The 24,596-nt window shown below is 52.3% G+C and overlaps 1 protein-coding gene across 4 annotated transcripts in view; it reads right to left on the bottom strand.

Annotated features, from left to right (window-relative positions):
- Positions 1–24,596, bottom strand: part of AATK (apoptosis associated tyrosine kinase) — an 87,299-nt gene that overhangs the window by 9,192 nt on the left and 53,511 nt on the right. Inside the window, exons 2-14 of one of the 4 annotated variants that reach the window (XM_079965349.1) lie at positions 22,398–22,531; positions 19,648–19,791; positions 17,046–17,187; positions 13,871–13,950; positions 12,515–12,633; positions 10,760–10,847; positions 9,419–9,552; positions 7,721–7,805; positions 7,080–7,201; positions 6,180–6,329; positions 2,144–5,111; positions 1,438–1,594; positions 521–754 (exon numbers count right to left, since the gene is read on the bottom strand). In XM_079965349.1, the coding sequence (XP_079821475.1) occupies positions 521–754; positions 1,438–1,594; positions 2,144–5,111; positions 6,180–6,329; positions 7,080–7,201; positions 7,721–7,805; positions 9,419–9,552; positions 10,760–10,847; positions 12,515–12,633; positions 13,871–13,950; positions 17,046–17,187; positions 19,648–19,791; positions 22,398–22,531 (4,557 nt within the window). Of the gene's footprint in view, positions 1–520; positions 755–1,431; positions 1,595–2,143; positions 5,112–6,179; positions 6,330–7,079; positions 7,202–7,720; positions 7,806–9,418; positions 9,553–10,759; positions 10,848–12,514; positions 12,634–13,870; positions 13,951–17,045; positions 17,188–19,647; positions 19,792–20,003; positions 20,103–22,397; positions 22,532–24,596 lie in introns of those variants that run through there. The other 3 variants (XM_079965348.1, XM_079965350.1, XM_079965351.1) reach the window with 3 other exon arrangements.

The raw sequence follows: 24,596 nt of genomic DNA, 5'->3' as shown, positions 1-24,596 counted from the left end.
CTCCTGGCCCTACTTCCTACAAAGCGAGCAATCACACTCTTTTTCGCACCTCAGAAGTGGGAGCAAGGGCCTCTAAGGTCCATGTGAACAAAAGGTTCTTAGAAAGGATCTCTCTTAAAAACAGATCCATAATATCCCTGTTGTTTCCACTTATTCAATTGCTGTGTACATTACAAAATGTGGGGTGGTTTTTTTTAGTGCATTTGGTATACTGAAATTATTTCACATAAACATGGCCTTGGTAGAATTAATTCTTATGAACTGGTGGTCCAATTAAGTGCCATCAATAAAATCACTCAACAGCATTCCCACGGAAATCAGGACTGTCTCCCATTTCCTATTCAATGTTTAACTATTCCTCCATTTCCTGGTGTTGATCATGTGACATCTAGGCCAGGCCATGTGGCTTGACAGACATTTCCTCCAGACCCAGGGACATAAAACAGCGACAGTCTTGAGACTTCTGGGCTCACCCCTTCTCAATGGGGCCCCCTTCTTCTGCTACCTGAATGCCCCTTACCTCCTACAGAACCGGTGTCCGAGTCAGTGACGTGTGTGATGGAGAACCTCGACACGGGGGCAGGTGAGACTGTGAAGCGTGAAAACTGGATGGGCAGCACCTGCTTCTGAGCTGGCACTAGTGTGGGTGGCAGTCTGGGGAGGGCAGGCTCAGGTGCTGCCGACGTCAACGATGGCATGACGGATGCTTTCACTGCCATGAGGGGGAAGTCATCTTCCCACTCAAAACCACCACCTGAAGAGGGAAGACACACAGTGGAAGGGTAAGGAGCTGGGCCCAAAATCCCACCCCACCCCCGCTTGGCCAATTGTCCTCTGCTGCTTCCTGTTAGCCTCCCGGCCAATTGCTGCATCGCCAAGTTCCTACTAGTCCAAAAGGTCTTGCTATGCAGGACCAATTTCCATCCCCCTCTAGTGGCCAAATGCAGGTTGCTTTACATAAGCTGCTGCTTGGAGCAGCCTTTCTCAACTTGTGGGTCCCCAGATGTTGTTGAACTACAACTCCCATCTCCCCTAGATAGCAAGGCCAGAGCTCAGGGATGATGGGAGTTGTAGTCCAACATCTGGGGACCCACAGGTTGAGAACCGCTGGCTTGGAGCAATGCAGAGAGGCTGGAATCCGCAGCCCATAATCTGTCCAATCAAGTGACACATGGCCTTCCAGTTGTCATCGACTACAGCTCCCATCATCCCCAAGTCTGACCCAACCCAAAGGCTATAATGGCTGCTGGGAGTTGACAACATCTGGAGGGTGCCCTATCTCCGTTGCATAGTGAAGCGGTGCAAAAATATTGCACCCAAAAGCAAACCTAGATGGGCTGAGCTCAGAAAAGCAGCCTGTGCAGGTGTCGTGATGGAGAAACATCAGCCCCCCCCCCCCGAGCCCTGCTCAGTTCCCTTCTGGTTTCCTACCCTTACTCTCTTCAGAGGTGCTCCCTTCCGACGAACTGCTGGGGGCATCTGTTCTCTCTGCTGGGCTTGGGGAACCGTTGCTGTCCTTATGCACAGGTGGCGCCACAGGAGGTTCTGTTACTCCCGGGAAAGGATGCTCTGCCAGTTCCTTCGTGGGGCTTTCCTGCACGCAGAAGATACAAATGGGCATAATTATCTCATTGTCTCTTGGGAGCAACTTCTGGGATCCAGGTTGCCCTCTAGGGAATAAACACCCTCCTACCCTTATTTGCTCCCAGGGTAGCTGCCATAATTAACGCCCCCCCGTCCCCCGCTCTCAAACCCAGGCTTTGCAAAAAGTTTGGGTCACTCCCATATTAATGTAACTGTTTTTTTTAAAAAGAACAACAACTGAGAATCATGTTCAAATTAAGATCTGAGGCTTAGGATGAAGGTTTCTTTGTCCGGACTTGCAAGACTACGATCAAGATTAGGGGATGTTGGTAACCAGCACCTTTCAAAACAAACGATGAAAAATATACTCAGTTAAGAGATCAGCAGGTGCTTATAGCTGTGGTGTGTTTCTGTTGCTTGCAGAATGGAAATTGCAGAATGCACAAAACATGTGCGTTTCCTACGAAAGAGGCACACGACTTTTGATTCGTGAGTATGCTAAAGCATACTTGAGGGCCTCTTCCAGTTGTCAACTCCAGGCCGCCAGAAAACAACTCACCTGGTCAAAGAGGTAGACGGTGACATCTTCAATGAAGGAGACGGCTTTCTTCTTGCGTTCGAGGTCATCGCAGAAGGTCTCCACCAGCAGGCTGGGCATCTTGAGCAGGCTGCGCAGGTTGCGGGCGCTGTGGCTCTCGGCCACCACAATGGGCACAGCGGGCAGCTCCTCCTCGCTCTCCTCGCTCTGGTCCTGGATGTTGTAGCACCGCAGCTCCTCGTCCGACTCATCGCTGTCCTCCGTGTCGTCCTCCTCTTCCTCGAGCTCGGCAGGGACAGACGGATGCCGAGAGGGCACCGCCGAAAGGTCCAGCGAGAGCCCAGGGCTGCTCTGGGGCTGCTCGCCAGGGCAGCATCGTTCCTGCCCTTCCCCAGGTTCCTCTGCTGCCCTTGCCACTGCATTGCTCCCCGTCCCCGCATCTCCCTCACAAGCCCCATTCGGCACATATGGACTCGCAACCACAGGAGACAAGAAAAAGGACCTGGTGGCGGGGGGCGGCACCTGGGGCAGGGCAACAGCCTCGCCGCTCTTGCCTCTGGATGAGTCCAGCTCAGCAACAGTGACTCCATTCACTACCAGCTCTTGCGACAGGCTTGTCCCCGTGCCCTGGTCGCTAGTCGCTGGAGGAAAGGTACACCCCATGCCGTCTTCCTGTGGGCAAGTGGGCTCAAGCAAGGTAGGCCGAGACTCACCTGAGCTATTTTGGGCGGGGTCCTTCCCCAACTCTCCAATGTCCGTCTGGGGGAGCTCTGGCTCGTGCCCCTCAGAACCATCACTGTCCCCTTCCCCATCCTCCCGAGTCCCCCCTTCGGTATCATAATCGGAGAAGTAGGCCGAGTCACGGTAAGGGTTCTTCTCGTCTAAGCCCTGCAGCTCAGCGCTGAAGGAGCTGGAGAGGCTCAGCTCTGTGGCTGGGCCCTCGGGGCCGTCTGGTGCCTTTTCTAGCTGGGTGAAGGCCTCGGGCTCCCGTGGCTCGTGAGGCTCCTTCAGGACAAATTCAGGCGACTCGTAGTTCTCTGTGTCGTAGCCGCTGTCTAAGGCTTTAGGCTGGCTCGAGGGCACGTAGGCTGTGGGGCTGAACGCCTCGCAGGAGCTGGTGGTGGAGGGGATGTCCAGCGACTCCAGCGAGTCAGGGGTCTCCACCTGCTTCTGCAAGGACTTGAGGGTGACGATGACGTCCTGCCGCTCGGTACAATCAACTGGGAAGTCAGTGAAGACCCCGGATGTGAGCTCAGCCGTGTCCTCGTCACTGGCCTCATCCAAGTCAGGGAAGCTGGCGCTCGAAACCGTCTTGTCTGGTGTCCTGTCCTGCTCACTGGTCGTGGTGTTCTTGCCACTGTCCACGTTGATCTCTCGTGGCACCTTGGGGGAGCATTCGGCCGAGGCCTCTTCCACCACGACGGTGTCTTCCCCAGTTCCTAGTGCCTCCTCCTCTGGCACGGTGGCATCCCCTCCGTCCGTGTTGTTGACAGGTTCCAGCGTTGACGCCACTGAATCCGTGTCCCCTGGTGGTGGTGGAGTGGTGGCGGCCAGGAGGCACTCCACCCCGCTCTCAGTCAAGGGATTTGTGGCATCGCCTGCGCCGATCTCTACGCTGGCAACCTCGGCTGATGCTCGTTCCTCTGAAGGCAAGTCGGTGTCTGGGCAGGGGGAGCCCGTCTGAGATGATGCCACCCGCTCCTCACCCAAAAGGGCTGCTCGCAAGTCCTCGATGCCTAGCGTGGGGCCGTCACGGGGTACAGTACACAGCGGCTCTGCCATGAGCCCCTGGAAAGTGATCATGTGGCGGTAGCACCAGCTGTCTTTGGCAGGTGGCTCACACGGCGGCAGCAGGTGGCAGCTGTTGTTATTGGCGGAGGTGTTGGACGTCCAGTGCTTGCTGGAGGAAGGGGACCCGTCGTTCTCATCCCCTTCGCTCCCAGGGCTGCCACACGAGTTCTCCTCCTCCTCCTCTTCCTCCTCCTCCTCCTCTCCCAGTTCCAGAGTGACCGAGTCTGCCACTGCGGCCTCCTCCTTGTAGGCGTAGCCCACCGAGGGTGAAACACCAAGCGGGTCAGCAAATATGCTCTTCTGCGGAGCTGCCACAGACCACTCGGAAGCCCCGTGCTCCTCAAGCAGGTAGTCCTCGGGGCCGTCTTTCACGGAGGCCTCGTAGTACGGCGATGCCTCCTTGTCCCCTTGCCCTCCATAGGAGTAGTAGTCAGGGGGCTCCCAGTGGCCGCTGTCCCCATGTGCACCAGAATGCCCCAGCAGGGGCTCCATGGTGAGCGAGACAGTGGGGCTGCTGTTCGACTCGTAGCAGCCCTCCTTGGCTTGCCAGTGGGAGGGGCGGCCAAACTCCGGGCTGTAGGAGCACATGGTGTAGTCAAGGTCCGTCCCGCTGCCCTCGGAGGCAGCCTCCTCGATGCGGATGTAGTACTCGCTGTTCAGGGAGGGGCTGTGGGCGCTCAGCACAGGCACCACACCCGGCGTGTGCAGGCCAGGGCAGCCCTGCACTTTGCACTCGTAGCAGGAGGGCGAGACCCCCAGGCTGAGGTGCCTGCCGTCCCCTCTTCCGCCGCTGCTGCCGCTGGTGGCGTAGTAGAGCTCGTGGTAACGCGCGGCGTCACGAGGGCTCATGGCCGAGGCCGGCAGGTGCTCAGTCTTCCCTTGGTCCCACTTGTACTCAAAGTTCAGACCGTGGCTCGTCTCCATGACGGTCAGGACGTCGTCGCCATCGTTGGAGAAATGTTCCAGGAGGGGGAAGGACGACAGCTCAACACCCACGTGGCTGGAGCCCGAGCCCGAGCCTCCTCCTCCACCACCACCACCACCGCCGCTGCCAGGCTTCATGGAGTTCCAGCGCCGCTCAAACTCCTCCTCAGCCTCTGACGCTCCCTTGGCACACAGGTACGAGAGCAGGAGGTGCACCTCCTCAGCAGTGGGGCGCTGCTCTGGTTGCAGCCAGCAAAACTGCATCACCTCGTACCTGCGCATAGGGAAGAGCAGAGGAGAGGTGAGACTCAGTTGCTCCTTTGCTCTGGGGACAACGCTCAGCAATTACAGTGGTGCCCCGCAAGACGAACGCCTCGCAAGACGAAAAACCCGCTAGACGAAAGGGTTTTCCGTTTTGGAGGTGCTTCGCAAGATGAATTTCCCTATGGGCTTGCTTCGCAAGACGAAAATGTCTTGCGAGTTTTCCGACTCCCCCCCCCCATTTTTCTAAGCCGCTAAGCCGCTTATCTGCTTATCCGCTAAAAGCCACTAAGCCGCTAATAGCGCTAAGCCGCTAATAGCGCTAAGCCGCTAGTGGGCTTGCTTCGCAAGACGAAAAAACCGCTAGACGAAGAGACTCGCGGAACGGATTCTTTTCGTCTTGCGAGGCACCACTGTACGTCATTCACAGAGCCAGCCTTCCTCCATCTACAATCTGCTCCTTGCCAGCAACCTACTTGGCAACGTGCTCCTTGCTACCCTAATTCCCTAGTGAAACTCTTCTTTCTCTTCTGCACGCCCCTAAAGCCACCCTTTTATTAGACCAGGTGTGGCTAACCTTGCGCTAGGGCTGAGCAATGTCTGGCTTTCAATGTCATGATATATCCCCAGATAAACATTGTGATGTACCGATATATCACAATGCCTGAAATAAGGGCGTAATCAGTACTATTTTTCTAGAAATAGTCACCATGAGTGCCTCCCTTGGGCGCCCACCTGAGAGGTGCTAGAACTATGCTAGAGAGTGCCCACTGGCTTGTGGGGCTACCAACAAAGCTTGTGCTCTACTGACTGAGTGGCAGCCTTTTTTCTCCTTACTTAAAGGACACATTTACCAAGCATGCAATTTGCCAGTCCTGGCGGCTTGGTGTGCTGTTTGCTAGCAAGAGGGCTAAGATGGGAGTCTGGCACCAAAGACGTTTATCAGCACCTGCCTACCCACACACCTGATCCCACCTGCCTATGGTCCAGCCTCCTCCACGCTTGTCCTTTAGTGCCTGCTGGCCACCTCTGCCCCTCATGGGATGCCATGCCCTCCCCCCAATTGCCCTGCTTCACTCACCAGCGGTCAGACAGTGAGAGTGGGAGCTGCGGCTTAGGAAGTTTAAGCTGCTGCTCCTTGATGGCGTAGGTGAGCACCTGCCGGTCCGAGTAGTGGCAGTAGGGCTGGCTGCCCAGCTCAAAGAGCTCCCAGATGGTCACGCCCAAGGACCTGCCAAGAGAGAGGGGGCTCAAAGCACACACGAGTGGCAGGTGGCACCACCATAGAGGGAGAGCGCCGGGTCACCCAGGCCCTTTGAACCCAGGGCTGGTGCATTTATTTGTTTGGCAAATGCACAGCTCATCCTTCAAAAGGGACAACTATCTTTAAGGGGGAGGGAGACACAGAATCAAATTACAATGAAAATGTGGGTAAAACTGTGGGAAGGGGAAAATAAGCTGAAAGGAACCCAAACAATTACACCAGCTAATAAAAACCAAATACGTGCTCCTTGTAGCTACCAAGAGAAACTATTCCAGCTGCTGCATTCTGGACCAGTTGCGCCTTCAGTAGTCGTCCCATGTAGAATGTGCTACAGTAGCCCAGCAGGGAGATTTACCAAGGTGCACATCACACAGGAGCAGCAAACTCAGCAGGCATATCCCATGTTGCACTGTAATCATAGTTTTCCTGGCCAAAGGTTTCCGTTCGGTTGTTTTCGAGCAAAATGTAACCTAAGCCAGGGAGTTGCCCGCTGGCTTGTGGGGCTACCAAAATAGAACTTGCATGACAGCCACTGTAAAATATTACTTAGTGATGAGATGTTGTAAGAGATGTTTACCTGGCTCAGTAAAATCACTGCTCCCCTCCCACCCCCGCCAAATCTGGCCTAAGGGTTCACGTTGCTGCTATCCCATCCTCCCAAGATCACACACCCCAGAAACAGCTCCTTCCCACCCGTACCACCCCTGATTTTCTCACCAGATATTGCTGGTCTTGGTCTGGTCAACAATAAGTAGGTTGCCATGCACCTCGTCGATGAGTTCAGGCGCCACCCAGCGCAGGGGTACCCACAGTTGGTCAGCCGTCACAAAGTAGTCATCCTGCCAGGCATGCAGGGGCAAAGCAAGACAACGTCAAACTGGCACCAACAGAAACAGCAATCGCGACCTGTTGTGGATGCTTCAGCTGAGATTCCTATGTTACAGGGTCTTGGAACTAGATGAGCCTTCGAGTCCCTTCCAATTCTATGATAAAGGTGGCCTAGTCCACTCAACCCAAGAACCGCTGGTGATGGAGAATAAGACTGTCTCCACTAAGCCATGTTCACACTGTTGCTGGGAGAATCGCAATCCCCACTTCCCAGCCCGCCTCCAGATTTATGTTGGCAGGTCCCTGCATACGGTCATGCCCCGGTGAAGCAGGCACAGTCCTGCTTGCCAACCACTTGTTCCTCCTGCCTTTTCTCCCCTTAAAATGTTTGCACTCAAGAGAGCCAAGTTGCCCCTCATCCCCAAGAAGGCTGCTCCCAACATCAGCCTTGCAGGGGCCCTGAACACAAACCCCACCATCAACACTGGCTTGTGCTCCCTGTCTGGCTCCCGCCCCCAAAGCAGACTTACTTTGTATTTGCAGTGAGAGAGGCCGTAGTCGCCGATTTTGACTGTCAGGTCAGCCGTGAGTAAGCAGTTCCGCAGCGCCAGGTCACTAGACAAAAGAAACGCCCAGCGAAGATTACACAGCGGAAGGCGTGAAGCAATGGGCTGGCCAAGGGAGCTCATGCATTGTGACCCAGATCAGGCCAACAGGAGCTATGGGGCCGGGGAGTGGGAAAGGGCTGACTAGATGTGCCAGGGCAGAAACCCAAATATGCCCTCATTGGGTTTGCTTAGCTCACCAAGACCAATAATGAATCTCTGGCTGGCCACTGGTTGAGCATCACAGACAGCAGTCTAAACCCACGGTCAACTGCTTGCCTCCCTCTTGATTCCCCAACAATGTCCTTCCAGCAAAGCTGTATCTTTGAAGGATGTAGCGTTTCGATCTGCTCTTGCCTGTGCAGACTTGCAAAGCCTAGTTCCTAAAAACACCTTTGTCCCTTTAGGGAGCGAGAGGGGTAGGTGGGAATGGGGGACGGACTCATCTAAGACCACAAAGTGAGATCATGGCAGAGGCAAAATTCAGCCTCGGGACATCCAGTTTGTAGCTCAGTGCACTTCCCTGAAAGGAGGAGGACTCCCATCCTCAGAAGATGGCAGAGCTCAGCCTCTTCAACAAAATCACTGATGCTGGAGTCTCTTGAGTGCCACTCACTCAGCACCAGGATATTGTTGGGGAGGAGGAGCAGGGTGACGGGAGGAGATCAGGATCTGCAGAAGGGTATCCACAGCGGGATGGTTTCTTCCTGGAGTGCAAGTTGCATGCTGGAGCCCCACGTTTCCGGGAAGGGCAAACAGGAAGAAGACAAGAACGCCGTTGCAGAAGAAAGCTATCAAGCGACACATGCCATACCTTGCACACACTGGCCATAAGTCCACATAACTTCACTCCCCACATAGGACCTTAGGGCTTGCTTTCTCCCTTAGGCCAAAACTTCCACCGCATGAACCAAAGGCTTCCCATTTCTCAGCCCATGAACCCTTCAGAAAATCCAAAAGCGGAAATGAAAGCCTCATCTCTGCTTCTGTGGATCATCACCACCTCCACCTCCAGCCACCAGGAACCAGGAACCAAACACCCCACCTCATGCTGCATTCATTAACATGGCAACACCGTCATATGGAAAGAGATCATCAGTGGTGGAATTGGGTGCAGCAGATTCCAAGTTCAGTCCTCCTAAGTAGGGCTGGCAAATACTCCTGTCTAAAATGACAAAGAGCTGCTGCTAGTCGGTGTAGACCAGTGTTCCACAAACTTGGGTCTCCAGTCCAGCTGGTTTTTGGACTACAATTCCCACCATCCCTGACCAGCTAGGGGTGATGGGAGTTGTAGTCCAAAAAAACCATCTGGTGACCCAAGTTTGGGAAACACTGGTGTAGACAAAACTGAGCTATAATATGAACCAATGGTCTGGCATGGAATATAGCAACTTCCACAGGGTGGCTTTGACAGTGACACCTGCTGCTCCGTGAACCACTGCGTGTACATCCCATTTTATTTCCTGCTGCACTTTGGGCTTAGCGCTTTACTGATCCCACTGGTGCTCCCCTGTCAACCCCAATGAAGAACTGGGCCCCTTTCCCAGGATTCTTCCCCACCCCTCCTCCACACACTCCCATGTGAAATTGCGGCAAAGGAAAGAGACAGGAACTCTGACTCACCTGTGCACATAGTTGTTGCGGTGAAGATGCAGCAGGCCGCAGGACACCTCGCAGGCCATACGTTGCAAGGTGAGGGGGTCTGGTGCCAGCGCCTCGGCCGCATGGCAGCTCCGCAGGTAGCCCTTCAGGTCACCCTGTCAGGGTGGCAGCAGCAGCAACAACGTTACCCATGGGCACCACTGCCTACAGACCTTTCTTGTGCGGTCTCAATGGGTGTGTTGGAGGAGAACAAGAGAGAGAAAGCATCTCTGCAATGCAGCCAAGGGGGTGGGAGCTAAGCCCCAAAGAAGGCCTGGAGTGAGGGAGAGCCATGTGCACCAAACCCAGGGATAGGGAAGTCTGTGGACTCCAATTTCCATCAGCTCAAGCCAGCATGACCAATGGACCAGGGGTGGATGGGAGTGAGAGTCCAGCAACATCTGAGTGGCAGGAGCAGGGAAGAGGTTTACCCAGCCCTACACTAAACCGCCAGTACCCCACAGAGGAAAAAATACACCACAGAATTCAAAGATGCAATGGTCTCTCAGTCAAACCCTGTATCTAAAGTAGGAGCATCCACCCACCATCAAACTAGGTAAAGGTAAAAGGACCCCTCACCATTAGGTCCAGTTGTGACCGACTCTGGGGTTGTGGCGCTCATCTCACTTTATTGGCTGAGGGAGCCGGTGTACAGCTTCCAGGTCATGTGGCCAGCATGACTAAGCCACTTCTGGTGAGCCAGAGCAGCGCACGGAAACGCTGTTTACCTTCCTGCCAGAGCAGTACCTATTTATTTACTTGCACTTTTGATGTGTTTTCAAACTGCTAGGTTGGCAGGAGCAGGGACCGAGCAACGAGAGCTCACCCTGTCGTGGGGATTTGAACCGCTGACCTTATGATCTGCAAGTCCTAGGCTCTGTGGTTTAACCCACAGCGCCACCCGCGTCCCTTCCATCAAACTAGGTAAAACAAAGCATATTTGGGAGAGAGTACATACACCTGGCATACAGAACCTTGTGTCCTTCCGGATGTTATTGAACGGCAACTCCCATCATTCCTGACCATTAGGGATAATGGGAACTGGAGTCTAACATTACCCAGGGAGCCACAGATTCCCCCAAAGAACGCAACAGCAGAAAAAAAAAACCTCTGGAAGTGAGCAAATGGTTTCACGTGACCCAAGCGAGAGTCAGGAGAGAGATATGGCATGAACCTAAACAAGGATTTGGCTCTCGGCCAGCCACAGTCTTGTTGCTTACCTGCCCCCCAAAGATCAGGGGAGGCCCACAGCAGCAGGGGTTTTTGGGGGGTGGAGTGGGGGATGGAGAGGAAGTGTGCAACTCCCCTCTAGCAATGACTCACCAATGGGCAGAACTCCATCACCAGCAGGTAGGGCGTCACTTCTGCACACTGGGCCAGGCACTGCAGGAGATTGGTATGCTGGAGTGCCCTGTGAAACAGGGGGAAAGCAGGAGAGTGAAATGGGACTGAAAGGGGAGGGGGAGAAAAGAAAGGAAAGAGTCCAGGCAGGGAATTGCATCAGCAGCACTGCAGATCAAAGGAAAAGGAGACTCAGGGAGCAAGGCGATAGGAGGATCCTTAGGGAAGCCATTGGGGCCAGGGCAGCCAAGAAGGAGCAGGCTGGGCCTACAGGTGAAGCCCCAAGTAGGTTAGCTGAGAAAGAGAGATTTGCTCCAGGGTGTGCTCTCCTCTCCCCTCCTTTCCAAACAACTCACACAATAGGTTCATGCGGGGACAGGGAGGGGCTCCTATGGCACAGCCCTGTACTGTCCGCGAATAAATGGGTCCTAAGCTGTGCCAGCCACCACAGCACGGCCAAGGACAATAGGGGAGTTTGTTCATGAGTCGGTACGGTAATTCATCGCTTTCCCAGCACTGTCCCATCCCTCCCCCCGGACAATGCCTCTCGAATCCAAAAGGCAGCCCCTTTGACTTCCTTCCAGCCCGGGGGTATACGCTGCAAATCGTTTTAACACAGAACAGCTTTCCCGGCAGGTGATACAGAGAATTGGGTTGCTTAGAAGGAGTACATTTTCCTCAGGTGCCTCAAGCGTGTTAATACCTTGGGGGCCAATGACACAAAACCAGGAAATATTAGTTATACTGGATTAATTGTGTGTGGGGAAAGGTGCAAGGATACTTTGAAGTTATCAGGAAAGAGAAAAAACACGTTTTAGATGTAAGTCCTGCACGGTGCTAACAAAAATTCCCAAGCACACACCTTTGGGCAACCGGGCTATACAGTAAGCATTTGAGATCAGTCAAGCTCCATCTAAATGTCTTGTATAATAAGTTGACGCCATCATTTTTACTAGGATTTTACATTTGTAATGCCTTAACTACTTCTGCCACCGGTTTCGACATTTTTTAGTTCCAAAATCTGCTGCTAGTTTTCATTGTTGGTTGATTCTACAAGGTGTATCTCACTGTTTGTAGTTCGTTTTGGTCATTGTGTTGTGTACAAGGGTAGGGCTCTCTTGATCATCAACAACACTGCGATGTGTCAGGGTCTAAATAGTACAGAGAGCTTAGTCAAGCAGAGCAAGCTCCCTGCTGCAGGCAACTGAGCCCCCACAACATTCAGGAATGGTGGCAGGGACTTGCAGGAAGGGAACGGGTCAATGGGGGCTCATCTGTGTTCTCCCAATTGGGCATGGAAATTATGGTAGAGTGTGTGTGGGGGGGGGGGAGAGATGAATGAATAGCTCTTACAATCGTCTTATATAGTTTTATTCTTTAACATTGTCAAGTTTCTCTGGGCGCATCCATGGGAAAGTGGTATTTATTTAGAAGGCAAGCAGGTTTCCAGAAGCACATTTGTACTTCGGCTCGGGGGAAGACTTAACACAGGTCCTCTTACAATCTTTCTCTCCTGGCCAAGGTCATCAACAGGGCCGGCCCAAGACGTTCCACTGCCTCAGGTGGAACAGCAAGTGGAGCCACTTCCCCAGGACAAAGTGCATAGCGCCCAAGTTTGGCCAAGTTACTTTGACACCTGAGACAGAAAATCCCACAAGCACACACCTGGGAGTACAAATACAGCAATTAAAAACAACAACAATGTTTCTTATTACAGAAAGGCCCTGGGGAACTTACCTGTAAGGCTGGGCCTCTTCCAGGAACTGCATCTGATCTTGAACACTGGCACTGGCTTTGAGTTCCTTCACTACCACCTGAGTGCTGCTCAGCCCTGCATTCACCTCACCGAGGAACACCTGGGATGGGAGAGACAGAGGGCATTAGCCTGTTGCACTGGGACCTTGGGCTCCTGCCATAGGGCAGTGCCACTGCATGGGCCAGGAAGTGCCATTATCTCTCAGTATCTGTCAGATAGCAAGGCTTTTGCAAAATGCCAGGTGAGCAGCCTAGCAGGTGACTACTGCATCTGCGGCTCAGATCAAAGCTTCTGGTCTACTGTAATTCTCCAGCGAATGTAAGAAATTTATTTCCCCTCCGTGCTCTCAATCCCCCCCTCCCCACTTTGTGTCAATTCAGAAATTACTTTCCGGCACTTTTCCATGTCATCCATCCTCTCAACCGAGCCAACGCATCAGCCGAGGGCTATGCAGACTCATGGTTTCTGATGCTGTTTCAGCAATCACAATGTGAGTTGTGGAGTTGTGTCCAACTGCTTGAGCAAATGGGACAACTCCCCAAGTGACAAAAGCAACTCGGGGAAAACTATGAACAGGCTCAGCATTCTCAGGCCTACATTCTCCTCTCCCCTACGTTCTCCTTCCCCAAGGCCCAGACGTGAGCTGAAGTTATTGCACACGTACATTTGAACAGATTTCATATCTTGCCTTCTCCCTCTTTCAATGCATCTTACTTAAGTTTAAAATGTAACATGAAAAAGAGGCCTCTCCTTGCTCTACACTCCACCAGCACTTGCAAGGACCTTGGACACAACCCATGTCCAGTTAGCAGCACCCCATGGCCAGCTCTCACAATTGGCTTTGGGGGCAGAGGCAGGCACTATTTAAAAAAAAAAAACAGATGCCAAAAAGTAAGTAGGCAGGCAGGCAATATAAATAAATATACAAAGGCCTGTTAATTCTCATCTCTGACAGGGGTGTCAAACCTAATCTATTCCTTGCTCCCACCTTCCCAACCCAGGGCATTCTTTCTCTCCTCACTTCTTCGCACCCTTTCAATGGAATCCCCTCATTTCCACACCCTCTGGGTCAAAAATGAAGAAGATCTCTATTTGCAGCCTGTGAATTAGAACACGTTGTTCCGGTCCTACTCCCATACCAGCAACAGCCAAAAGGGAAACACCAAGGAAGGCAGGAATAATGGGACAGGAAGCAAAAGTTACGCTGTTATCCCTTCATTCAACATGCCTTTTGGCATCTGCTTCCTTCCTCCCTCTCCCCCTGTCCCCCACTGCCACCAACGCGGCCCCGTTGCATAAATCAACAATATGGGATCAGTCTCAGGTGAGGAGCTTACCTTGCCAAACCATCCATGGCCAATTTCCTTGAGGTATAGCAGGCTATGGCGTCCCAGGTCAGTGGATTTGAGCAGCTGCACTGTGAAGGAGCATACAGAGCAGTTTGAAGTTCTGCATGCCCTGCCAGCTTGTTCCCTGCCTGCTGCCTCATCTTAACTTTCCGCAGAAGAGCGGAGTCTGGGGCAGGAAGCTTCCCAAAGGATCAGGCACACGGGGATCCGCAGAGAGAAGCGGACACCTCAGCCGCTCCTGAGGCCAGGCTATGTGACTTTGCTGCATCTCTACCCCGTTGGCAGATCCAGGACTGAAGGCGAGCAAGACTCTCTCTCAAACGCATATACGCAGGAGGAGCCTTCTGCTATAGACAGCCGAACTTCCAAGCCTCCAGGCAGCAGAAAGTGGCTGTGTCGCGTCCACCCTTCTGGGCAGTCCCATGTCCCCCCTCCCTCAAAAAAGCAGGCGGTGCCACCCCTTCGCCCCCTCAGTGCCAGACGCCACTGCTCCCCATCACACGGAGAAGCAAAGGCCCTATTGTTGCGCCCAGCGGCGATGGCTGTATCTGGACACTGGACCCATTCTCTGAGGGCCCATTTAGTGCACAGCAGGGCCGCACCAGGCAAGAATTGTGTGGGCAGAGCAGAGGGGAGTCACTGTCCAGCTAGCTGGCTCCATCCCACACAGCAGAGCAAGCCTTGGATTCCTTCGCCACGTCACATGGGAAGGAATGCAGGGCCTGTGGGACTTGGGGACCAAAAGGCCTTTGTCTCCAAAGGTAGCGGAGGAGAGGAAGTGATCTCAGGCCACAGGAGCAAGGAGTGACTTCTGCTGAGGGGGTCAACCACCTACACTGAGGCTTGGAGATGGCCTATCTCGCTGTTCCCTGCCTTGCCTGATCATGGAGGGAGCCTGGGTGCCCAGGTCGGAATGCCTGCTTTTCAGGTACCACATCCTGTTTAGGAAAAAAGTGCCCTGCATTCCTATTTTGTGTCCCATTTCCTCCCCTGCCACCTCCACCCCACCCCGCCACGGCATAAATGGGGAGTTGCCCTGCCATCCCGAACCCACAAGGTGGCACTGCCGAGTCACTGGCTGGGGTGCCCATCTAAGAAGCCGGAACAATCCGGAAGATACTAGTTAAAGGGGGAATGAAACAACAGCAGCAGAGTGTTGCATCTGGTGTGGAGACAGGCAAAAAGCACCAGCGCCTGAAACGTGGGCTGCTTGGTGCTTAGCTAAAGAAGGTCAGATGCTGCCACTTCTGCTCCCGGCACTTTCACCTGGCGCTCTTCCACCGGAGCTTTTCCATGCTGGATTTGGAGTACAGTGGTACCTCAGCTTAAGTACTTAATTCGTTCCGGAGGTCCGTTCTTAACCTGAAACTGTTCTTAACCTGAAGCACCACTTTAGCTAATGGGGCCTCCCACTGCCACCATGCCGCCACAGCACAATTTCTGTTCTCATCCTGAAGCAAAGTTCTTAACCTGAGGTACTATTTCTCGGTTAGCAGAGTCTGTAACCTGAAGCGTATGTAACCCGAGGTACCGCTGTATCTTCCCTTGGGGGGCGGGCAGGCAGAGGATTCTGAAGTAGGTGCAGGGGGAGCAAAAGCCCCCAAACGCATAACTGGCAGGTGCCATCATACAATACGCTCTGCATACAGACTCTTTAGATGTGACAATGCCTGTGATGAAGAACAACTCATGTATGGCAGGGCCTTGGAGGGGCAGAAAGCAGCATTGCTAGGTGCTCCCAGGAAGTTGCAAACAAACCCACACACTGCGCACATAAAACCAGCCCTGCCGCCCCCCCCCCCCCGCTGCAGCTGCTGTGAGTGGCAACAGAAGCATCTACATCGTAGAGTACAGATGTGGGCGAAGGGAACTGAACTCCATGACTGGAACGAGGACTTGATCCACCCAGACACAGTATCCACCAAGCAGCTGCAAGTGGGCTGTGGGCAGCAGGAATGAGACCATCCATTGTGTGGAGGAGAAGGTGGGGAGGGAGCCTTGCAATATATGGCAGACAGCTGAGCTAAAAGAGCTGCAGACGGAGGGGATCTCTTGGAGCTTTGATCTTGCTGGGAGGTGGGGGGGATGGACACTTGGGGAGCCCCAGAGGTTGCACCCCCCTATGGTGACCTTTGGATCCATACCATCGAAAGCATACTGCCTTGTTTTGGCCGCTTTAAGATCGCCTGCTCATTAGGGGCAATTGTTGCTGCCTTAGGTCCCGGTGGGATGAGACGGAATATACAACAGCTTAAGGTGTATTTTTCTTGGACATATTTTGGCAAAAGGACGAGAGCTTCTGTGTTACACGGAACATCTGGCGTTCTGGTTGTATGCTCTGCACAGCTCTAGATTTTGCATCTTCCTATGCCTACAAAAGACAACATCTAAGCTATTTTGCATTTCTTCCGACTCTTCAGCAGATCACATGCTTAAGCCTGAGGTTAGAGGTTTTTAGAATAAAATAAAATAAGGATGTGTAATTCCACTGTCCACATTCTTCTGATCGCATCTGCCTCTTCTCTTGAGATTGTAAGCTCCTAGGGGCAGGCTGGGCCTCGACTTCTCGTTTATATCACTCTACAAAAAGCACCAGGTAACAATAGTAGTGACCACTACTGCTCCTGCTTCACTTTTCTCTGCACACCTGTGACAGCTTCCTCTAGGAAACAACTCATATGTAAGATCACTGAATGGGAATGACGAAAACTTCCAGAGAGTGGTTGCTGTATTAGTAGCGTCTTGCAACAAAAAGAAAAGAGAGACTTGAAAGACTAACACATTTATCATGGCACTCTAATCAAGGGTAGCGTATGTCATAACAAATGTCTTAGTGCCATAATAAATGTGTCAGTACATAGTTGCTTTGAGGGTGCACATAGGCAACCCATTACACCTTTTCAACCATAGTGAAAAGTGCAAAATCACGAAGGTTAAAGGAAGGAGTTTTCTGCCCACTTTCATGGGGGGGGGGATTCTAATCCATACTCCTTATTGCAAGAACAGAACTTCTGTTCCATACTCATTATTGCAAGAACGGAGATTCCAGGTTTGATTAGCCATGTGAAAATCCAAGGTCATGCTCTTATTTTGCGTGTTGCAAGTGTGCCTCGTTGCTAAAACTGAAAGGGTGCAACGAAATGCAGAGGGTTCAGCAACTTACCTGAGCGCCCAGGTTGCCTGGACATGGGCAAGGAGACTTCGGTGAGAGGCAGAATGTAAACTTCTGGGCCATTCTGGGTAGCGGGTGAGCCCTGGGCTGAGAATTCACTAGCATACTCTTCTCCCTCGGCATTATCAAATTCCTGGGGTGGGGGATAGGGGTGGGCAAGACAGATAGGGAGAGAGAAAAAGGAGCCCAGCACAGGGCAAGGAAACATTTTTATACACATGTAGAAAAGGGAAGGGTGGAAGCAGGCATTCCCCATCATCATACAGTACTCGTAATGCCAGTCACGTAAGGATTATTGCAATAATGCATGTGAAGCAATCATTACTCTTCTATAACACTGTCATCACTGTCATCATCGGTGCCATCTCAAACACAGATGAAGAGGCACAGATACATGTACTGAACCCATAAATAAGGGGCAAGCTGAGGCTCTGTAGCAGAGCACCTGCTCTGCATGCCAAAGGTGGCAGGTTCAATCTCTGGCATTTCTAGGTAAGGAGGGGAAAGGCTGCCTGCCTGGAATTTTGGGAAGATGCAGCCAACTGGCATGAGATAAGCCAGATGGACCAATAGTCCAACATTATGTGAAGCAAAGCATACACAATTACAAGGCCCAGACTATAAAAAAAAAACCCACTGTACTATAATGGTGATCTATAAAACATAAACCACACCAAGTAAGATACAGAAACACAAAACTAAATAATTTAATTCAGAAGACAGCAGACAGGTAGATAAAAAGTCAATTCTGACTATTGAGAAAGCAGAATTGAAAAAGATTGAGGAGGCAAAATGGATTTTTCTCTACTGGCATGCTTTCCTCTGATTTGTATCATTTGGTTTTGTGTTTCTGTACCTTCGCTGATGTAGTTTACCTTACTCATAAGAATAATGGAATACAATTTTCATATTCTGGGTCTTGCCATTGTTCATGTCTTGAATTCTAAGGATCTTTACTGCCATTGTTCTTTATCCTAACCTGGTAGAAGGCAGCTTCCTAGTTCCAAAATGCACCCAGGTGGTGGGTGGCAACTCCCTTGCGTTCTTCTGTACAAGGGAGCAAGCACACAGGTGGGGAGGAACAGGCACACACATTCCCCCATCCCATAAACAGCCAGGGGAGGAATACATGTATAAACATCCTTGAGCTACACACAATGGAAAAACAAAAGCACTAAGCACAGCCTTCTCATACATATGCCCAATTTGAACTAAAACCAATATTGGCTTTAACCATTTTAATTGCCAACCCAAGATAATGGGGGAAATGCCCTTTGAAGAGTTAGCTTTGAATTCTCTGTTAGAGATTGCCTAATTCTTTCCCCCGTCTCCTCCGCTACCCCCCACCCCACCCCACAACAATTCCTGGAGTTCCCTGGGGGAGGGAGTTACTGTTAGGAGTCTCTGTAGTGTCCATATGCAAGAGGAGAGTAAACATTGGCCAGTAACACAGACCTATAGAGCCCTCTCGCACACTCGGGCCTGGCTCATCCCTATGGTATAACAGCTTGAAATGGGAGTTGCACAATGCAGCTCTATGAAATAGCAAGCAAGCAAGCAAGACAGCCAGCCACTTGTGTGAAGCAGACCTCCCTCCGCTCAGACAGGGCAGCTTCAGCGATGCCCTGTTCTTGTAGAGTGGTGGTGGTTGTAGATGGGATAGCTGCATGGGGAAGCCGCTTCATGCAAACAGCCTTGCCATCTGGGACTGTGCAGGTGCAATTCAACTTCAAGCAGCCACATACACCATTGAGCACACGCATGAACCATGCCACAGCCGTGTGAAGGGCGCAGCCGCTCGTACGCTCCCGTCCAGATCCAAACACTGAAACTTAGGGGGGTGGGGTGACAGAGATAGCAGTGCACTTACTCGCACTCTTTCTTTACACACACACACACAAACACAAATTGAGATGGGGGGGGGTAGTTTGCTAGCTCAAGCTTGGTTTCACGGATCCAGGGCAACAGCTCCTAGGACATTTAATGGCAGCCAATTTTCAATTCCCATTGGAAACACAGACGCTCCATGAGCGGTGCAGCTGGCGAGAAAAGCTTTGATGAACAGGACAGAAGCAGCAAAAACTGGCAAAGCATCATCTGCCCAGGATTCTCTGCAGACTCAAGAGATGGAGCTCAGTCCCATAGGCAAAGCGACAAAGGTTTAAGGCTGGCTTTCCCCACCTGGTGTCCATTTGTTGGCTTTTTGCTGGACTACAACTCCCAGCATCCCTGACCCTTGGGCCATGCTGGCTGGGGCTGATGGGAGTTGGGAATGGGAGTTGGGAACCAACAGCATCTGGAGGGCACAAGGCTGGGCTAGGGGGCAGGTTAATGGCCGGCGCAACAGCTTCCAGGCCTCTGCCCCCAGTCCTATTTCTGCATGGGAAAGCTAGGAAGCCCCAGGGGACCTGAATGCAGAGCAACGCAGCCCATTGTGCCCACCCCGCCCTTGGCCGGCTGCTTATTGTCCCACGCTGGTACCCCTGCTTTTGTCTCGGCTTGTGTGGCCAGTGGCGGCTGCTCTGCTCCTTCCACCCTGCCCCCAGTGAGAGAGACACAGTCATAAATACAGTTGAGGGAGAAGCAGCCTCACCTTGGTCAGGGGGCAGGGGGAGGGCTGCCCAGGGTTCCCCAGTTCTACATTACAGGCTGTTTTTGGCACTGTGCTGGCCCCCGTGCAGGGCAGACACCTCAAAACCATCCTCAGCCTCTTCTCCCGGGATTCGCTTCTCCAGCTCTAGGCAAGAGTGCCCAGAGAAAGAGTGTTAATAAATGAACCCTCCCTGAAGTGCCCTTCAACACCACCAACCCCGGCAATAGCACTCAAAGTTCGATGCGCCCGCCTCCCCATCCACACATGCACACACACCCCACCTGCAATTTGAGGCCGCAGCATCTCCCACCTCCCCATTCACTCCGTGCAAAAGCCAAGTAGGCACTTCCAGTTACCTGGACGGACTTTATCCCACCGAAGGCTGCCCCGGCAACCAGGTAGGAAAGGGTGAGCATCACCCTTGTGCCATGACGCCCTTGAGCTGCTGCAGCATTTCCACAGGGAAAGCATGGAGGCTGCTTTGCAAACCCTCCCTGCGCCCCCTATATAGGCAGCGTAGGGGCCTCTGAAGCGCCTCATTGTTCCCACGGCAAAACCTGGCCGGTGCTGCACAGCCGCCAGCCCACGGAACTGTCCATAGCTTCCATTCCAGCACCCCACGGCTGCACCACGGCCTGGCTGCCAAGAGCCCCCGCAAGAATCTCAGCAACACATTTCTCCAGCACATTCTGTGCCTGTGAGGTCAGGCTGGCGCTGCCCACTCCCTCGTGGGGCATTCCAGGGCAGGCCACCGCCAAGACTGGATGAGGATGCCAACCAGCCTGGGAATTTAAGAAGGGACACCCTGACACTACTCTGGCAAGAAGGGTATGTCATGTGTGGCTCACAAACTAAGACTCATGTATTTTCTTCAAGACAAGAGGCAAAAGAAAGAGATCCTTCCTCTTAGGACAGGGGTCAGCAAACTTACCACGCCTTGGGCCGGTGTCTCCAGCGCCGATCACATGGTGGGCCAGAGGGTAGGGGAGCACATGCCCATACGCATGCACACATGCTATTTCTGGCACACTTCCAGGTTGGAGGAGCACCAGAAATAGCTTGTGCACATGTGCACGGGCCTCCTCCAACCCAGATGTGCACCGGAAATAACGCTTGCGCATGCGCACAAGCTATTTCCGGTGCTCCTCCGACCCGGAAGTCAGCAGCTGCACAGCACAGAGCCGGTAAGAGCAGGTGGTGGGGCTCGCTACAGGCCGGATAAACAAGTCCCTCGGGCCTTATCCAGCCCGTGGACCTTAGTTTGGGGACCCCTGTCTTAGGCCATCTCAGTACCCTGAAATGCCTACTGCACCATTGAGCTCCCCGTTAGAAGTCGACAGAGCTTATGCTGTCAGGGAGAGGAAAGCGCCTTGGGAGTTTGCGCCCTTACCTGCAAAAGGTGTGCACGGAAGAGCGTGTTAAGGCAGACAGTTTGCACAAACACTTATCTCCTCATTAAAACTTGTTTGGTTGCTGCTGACGAAGAGCCATCGGACCTGAAACACGCTTTGATGTTGTTTCAAGGGCACCTATGGACTTTTGCTACTCTCTTTGTGTGCCTTTTCGTATTTTGTGGGCTCTTCTTACCTGCTCCTCACAGCACGGCACCAGACTGAGCAAAGGAGGCTTCCAGAGAGAATGCCCTCCTCCCTCCTGAGCTCAGCCCCACCAACAATCCCCACTGACCTTCCTGGAGGCTTTAAAGACAGCTCTGGTTTACTAAATCGCCCCACTTGCAGGACTGTACCTTTGTCACGCGTACAAATAAGGGCATCGGTGTACAAACCTGGTCTAAATTCTGACACAGTGCCTCAGGGAAACAGCAGCCATCACACTGAAGCCCACTGCCTCTGGGCCCAACAGCAGAAGCTGTTATTTCACTGGAAGAGCACTTGCATTTCATGTGGAAGGTCCCTGGATCACTCTCTGGCCTCTCCATTTAAAAGGCTCAGGAAGCAGGTGGTGGCAATGGCCCTCCTGAGACCCTGGTGAGCTGCTGGCACTCAGGCCTAGGCAGACAACAGTCCGAACGGAGTAAGGCAACTTCCTATGTTTCCACTTGCCCATCCGCCTCTTCTTCTGGGTTGGTTAGGACTCAACAGGGTCTCCTTCAACCCCAACACCCCCACTTCCAACAGAATGCCAGACAAGCATCCCTTGCTCTGTTCTAAGGCTTGCTAGCTCAGTTGGTAGAGCGTGAGATTCTCAACCTCAGGGTCACGGGTTCGAGCCCCACATTGGGCGAAAGATTCCTGCATTGCAGGGGGTTCGACTAGATGACCCTTGTGGTCCCTTCCAACTCTATGATTCTCAGCAAGCCCCTGACACCAGGCTTTGTTGGAGATGTTGTTGCTCACTAACCTTGCCCACCCCATTTCATCTTCAGCCCATGATGAATTCCTGTCACAGCTAAGATCCTTTGCCTGCTGCTTGGCTGTTGCCCTCTCTCTTTCACACACAAACACACTTCTCTCTCTGCCCCTGCTTTCTCTGAGCAGCAAGGGTTTGTGAACAAGGGTGCGCCCCCAAAATCTGCTTCTCTCCCACACGAATCTTGCCTCCTTGCCACGGGTGTTCTAAGAAGGGCTACCCAGAGCGAGGTTTGTTCTAGCCCAATGCTGAGCACCCGCCACCTCTCCTTGCAATCACAGACCCCGAGGAGACAGAGAACGACCTCCCTCTCTACCTCAAAGTACGGTGCTGCTACACAGCTAGCCCTAGGGAGGAGGTGGGCTTCCCACAGTGCTTACCTTGAAGCCAATGCCCCCCTTCTTGCAGCACAGACAGGCCAACATGAGGAAGATGAATGTGAACAGCCCAGAGAAGGAAACAGCCACAACCACCAGAGAGGAAGACCAGGAGAGCTCACTCAAGGGAGTGCCGTCTGTAGGGAGACAAATGGGACACAGCAGGGGGGAAAGATTAGAAAGGAAGGGCAGGGAAAGCCAAGGATGGAGATGTACTTTTTTCTTTTTAAAAGGGAAGCATTTAGTTGAAGACGGAAAAAGGACATCCAGGAGCAGAACCCTGCAGAATGGCACTTGACTACAATTTCACCTTTCCCCCCTCCTTTGTTACAGGCTCAAAGTTAGCCCAGAGCTTCTGGGCTTAAGGAACCCTTTTGCTGTGACAGCACCAAAGCACGTTCGCCCCCTGCTCCAACCGATACACTTAAAAAACACTTTCTCAGACAAAAGGTCTGTCGGTTACTCTCCTTCCCAACTCCTGGAACACTCCCAAGCCCATTTCACTCTCCCTTCTGCTCAGAGATCAGGTATGATATAGGAAAGAGAAGGAACCAGAGATGCTCTTCAACCCATGTGGACTACCTGGCCTGGTCCTACATGGCCTACATCCTGGAGAAGCTGAGGAGAAGTAGAAGTCGGAGGCAACCGTGCCATGCAAGAGACAGAGGTGCACAGCACATTTCCTCTCTGCTTTTAACATGTAGAGTTTGTCCAGGTTGGGGCAGCGATGGATGCTGCTGGGTTAACATAAAATAGGCCCCTGGTTGCCCTACCTGTACTTCCCACAGCCCTGCTGATCTCCATCCACCTCCCTCACATACCTCAGATTTCTAATTTGTTAATGGATTTCTTTATTTTCTGCAAGGAACTCAAGGTGGTGTACATGGTTCTCCCTCTCAAGCAATCCCTGTGAAGTAGGTGAGGCTGAGAGACAGTTATTGGCCCAAAGTCACCCAGAGCGACTAGGGATTTGAACCCTGGTCCTCCAGGTCCTAGTCTGAAACTCCAGCCACTACACTGCTCGCTGTTGTTCATAGTTCACTGCTCTGTATGAAAGCAGCGTGGTGCTTGTCCTTCTCAGTTTGGACCCATGGCACCCTGCTGCACACACACAGTGTTTGGTGAAAAGCACAGTCATTTCCATTATGCTCAGGGAGAAGCTATCGCCAGTTTCAGACAGTGTGGATATTCACGGAGGGACATTTCCGCTTGTCCCTTACCTAGAAAGCATGAATCCAAGCAGTTTCCCTCTTGCCTCGCTCCTTTCTCAGGAAAAACCCTCTCTTTAGCTCTAAATCAGAACAAATAGCAACCTGCAGAAAATCCAAACAGCTGTTTGCTCCGAATGAGCACTAAAGAGTGGGTTTCCCTATGGAACAACAGAAAGTGTGCATAAGACCTCAGTGCCTGGTTGGCAGACCACTGTCTGCTAGCAGCCAGCTGCTTTGAAGAAGGCCTGACTTCTGGTGGTTCTGAGCACCCCCTCTGTTTTGCCTCCTGAAACATAAAGGGATGTTGGAGACTGCACACATTTCAGAAGGGGGGAAACAAGCAAGAGGGAGAATGCTTGCTGTATCCTGAAGGCCAGTACGGCAGCTCCTTTAAAATAATGAAGATAGCTGGCATTCAGAAGATTAAAGGGGAAATGAGACAATCAGAGCAATAAAAATTAATTTCACAGCAAAAAGGGGAAGTCAATAAACAAAAGAAATATTAAAGGCATCAAGATCACGGAGCCCAAGATGCTTTGTAATGCAAAAGAGCTAATTTGCCAATTTAAGCTAGCTAATATAGTCCCAGGGGGAGCATTTAACTGGTTGCTACAATGGTATGTTAAGAAGCACATACGCGTATGAGACAAAGCATGTACATAGGAGAGTGTATGGGAACATGTAAATGCTGGAAGATGAAAGGATAGGAGAGGATATTGTGTGTGAGTGAGAGCATACAACTATGCGTAGGCACATTAAACAATAGATGCTGCACACACATGCAAAGTCACAAACGCTTGCTCTCTGTTCTAATCCCACACATGCCGTGAAATGGAGCAAAATAACTTGTCATGACACCATCGCCATGGCAATAAGCATCCCTTGCCTGCCTCCTCAACCCCAGCAGTGGGATTCCTGGCTTTCTGTAAGGATGCAGCCCTGCTTCTACCAGCTAAGAGAGAGGCCCATATCCTCCGGTTGACTCCTGTGT

The sequence above is a fragment of the Podarcis cretensis genome (assembly GCF_951804945.1).
Source record: "Podarcis cretensis genome assembly, chromosome: 2".
NCBI classification, from domain to species: Eukaryota; Metazoa; Chordata; class Lepidosauria; order Squamata; family Lacertidae; genus Podarcis; species Podarcis cretensis.
This window is presented reverse-complemented; position numbering and strand designations above follow the sequence as displayed.